Here is a 1,890-nt window from a genome sequence, read left to right on the forward strand (position 1 = left end):
CACATCCTTGAGTTAGGAGAATGTTGGCACCACTTCCCTCAGTTAGGATAATGTTGGCACCACTTCCCTCAGTTAGGATAATGTTGGCACCACTTTTTTCAGTTAGGAGAACGTTGTCACCACTTCCCTCAGTTAGGAGAATGTTGGCACCACTTTTTTCAGTTAGGATAACGTTGGCACCACTTCCCTCAGTTAGGAGAATGTTGGCACCACTTTCCTCAGTTAGAAGAATGTTGGCACCACTTCCCTCAGTTAGAAATTTGTCACCACTTCCCTCAGTTAGAAAGTTGTCACCACTTCCCTCAGTCAGGAAAATGTTGGCACCACTTCCCTCAGTTAGGAGAATGTTGGCACCACTTCTCTGAGTTAGGAAAACATTGGACCGACTTGCACGGTGCAAAGTAGACAATGTACTTGTACCCTAACCCTACCTACATTTTATAGTGTTCAAATGTGAAAATAGTTACAGCATAATTAAGTTTAAATAGAATAGTGCCTAATACCAAGAAGCTTTATAAAATAAATTGTTTCTTTCTTACGCAAATGAATATAACACTAACCCTCTAGTAACATCAAAAAAGGAACCAAAGGTGACAGAAATAATTTCATGTTAAAACGTTTCCTTATAAGACAAATTTAATTGAAAATCTTTTATTTTTGGTTTTATTGTTTCACTCACTTCGTGAGTTGGTTGTTTTTTTTCAGAAAACTTTAGTGAAATTCGAGTCATCCTTTCCTTGCTGTTAATTGTTTTCGTTTTGGGTGATCTTTTAAACTGAATTACTTTTCCTGTTGCATCAATCCTGCTTCAAGATTCAACCGAAGATGGTACTTTACAGATTTCAACATCGCTGAAAAACTGAATATTACGTATCTCTGATCTGAGATCAGTCTTACCAGATTGCTGTCTGTTGACGTGATTCGACGGCTATTTCGGAGTACTCGAAATAGCAATAAAAATTAACGTTTGTTTTATTAGTAGTAGTAGTATTTATATTGTAATTAGTTCTCATAGTGTGTAATAATCAAATAAAAAAGGCTTAATTCATATTCACAACAATGTTTAAGTTTTATGGATTATTGAACATATTTGGTAAACATAACCAAATAACAAGTACTGAGTTCACTTTGAGTTTGTTTTTCGTGTCTTTTGAAATATGTATATATTTATTGTGGTTTAAAAACTACTATGTCATATAAAAATAAATGCAAATGTTTATGATAGATGGCGCTAAAATATGTTATTGTTGTTTTTTCTTTTTCTTGTGTTTATACTTTTTAAAGTTATGAGACAAACACAATTTTTAAGCTGAATTAACTTGGTTGATTTTAGGCCTCAGCCTATGAATGAGTAAGCTCTCTTTTATACAGAGACTTTGTCGATAGCCCTTGTTACTATCTTAAAATAATTTAAATTGACGACTACGTCACACTCACCTAGAAGGTGCTCCAATTCACTTGGTTTATTCGATATTCGTAAATCTGCATGGTCATTGGTGTCAAGAGTTTTCTCGATTAATTTAAAATAAAAAGGTTTATAAGAAAGCAAGTATGAGAATGTCACTCTTTGCCCAATATAGTCATACGTTATATTTCCAGTTAAAGTCTCATTCCCAATCTGCAACAGTTTTTAAGTTATTGAGCACTCATTTATCATTTATAATTAGGCATGGTTCCAAAATTATCTGGTTTAATTATCATGTTCATTTTTTAATAACTGAGTAGCTCACTAAACTTAGGATAAATTATTGCTAAATAAAACTGTCAGATATATTCTTACAATCGGTTTATTTATAATAAAGTTGACAATCATATAAACAAAGTCGAAGTAAAAATCAGACCTGAAGAGATGTGTTGTTACTAGTGGCAGGCCTAATAGGATTTTAGGTT

At 33.2% G+C, this 1,890-nt stretch overlaps 1 protein-coding gene across 1 annotated transcript in view; it reads left to right on the forward strand.

The window, feature by feature from the left end:
* The window catches only part of LOC111083958 (WAP, Kazal, immunoglobulin, Kunitz and NTR domain-containing protein 1-like), a 10,511-nt gene extending 9,287 nt beyond the window's left edge, over positions 1-1,224 (forward strand). Inside the window, exon 5 of the mRNA XM_022380715.1 lies at positions 706-1,224. Within this exon, the coding sequence (XP_022236423.1) occupies positions 706-779 (74 nt within the window). The 3' untranslated portion in view covers positions 780-1,224. The remainder of the gene's footprint in view (positions 1-705) is intronic.
* The last annotated feature ends 666 nt before the right edge of the window (positions 1,225-1,890 follow it).

This window comes from Limulus polyphemus, unplaced genomic scaffold, assembly GCF_000517525.1.
Source record: "Limulus polyphemus unplaced genomic scaffold, Limulus_polyphemus-2.1.2 Scaffold12414, whole genome shotgun sequence".
In the NCBI taxonomy this organism is placed as follows: domain Eukaryota; kingdom Metazoa; phylum Arthropoda; class Merostomata; order Xiphosura; family Limulidae; genus Limulus; species Limulus polyphemus.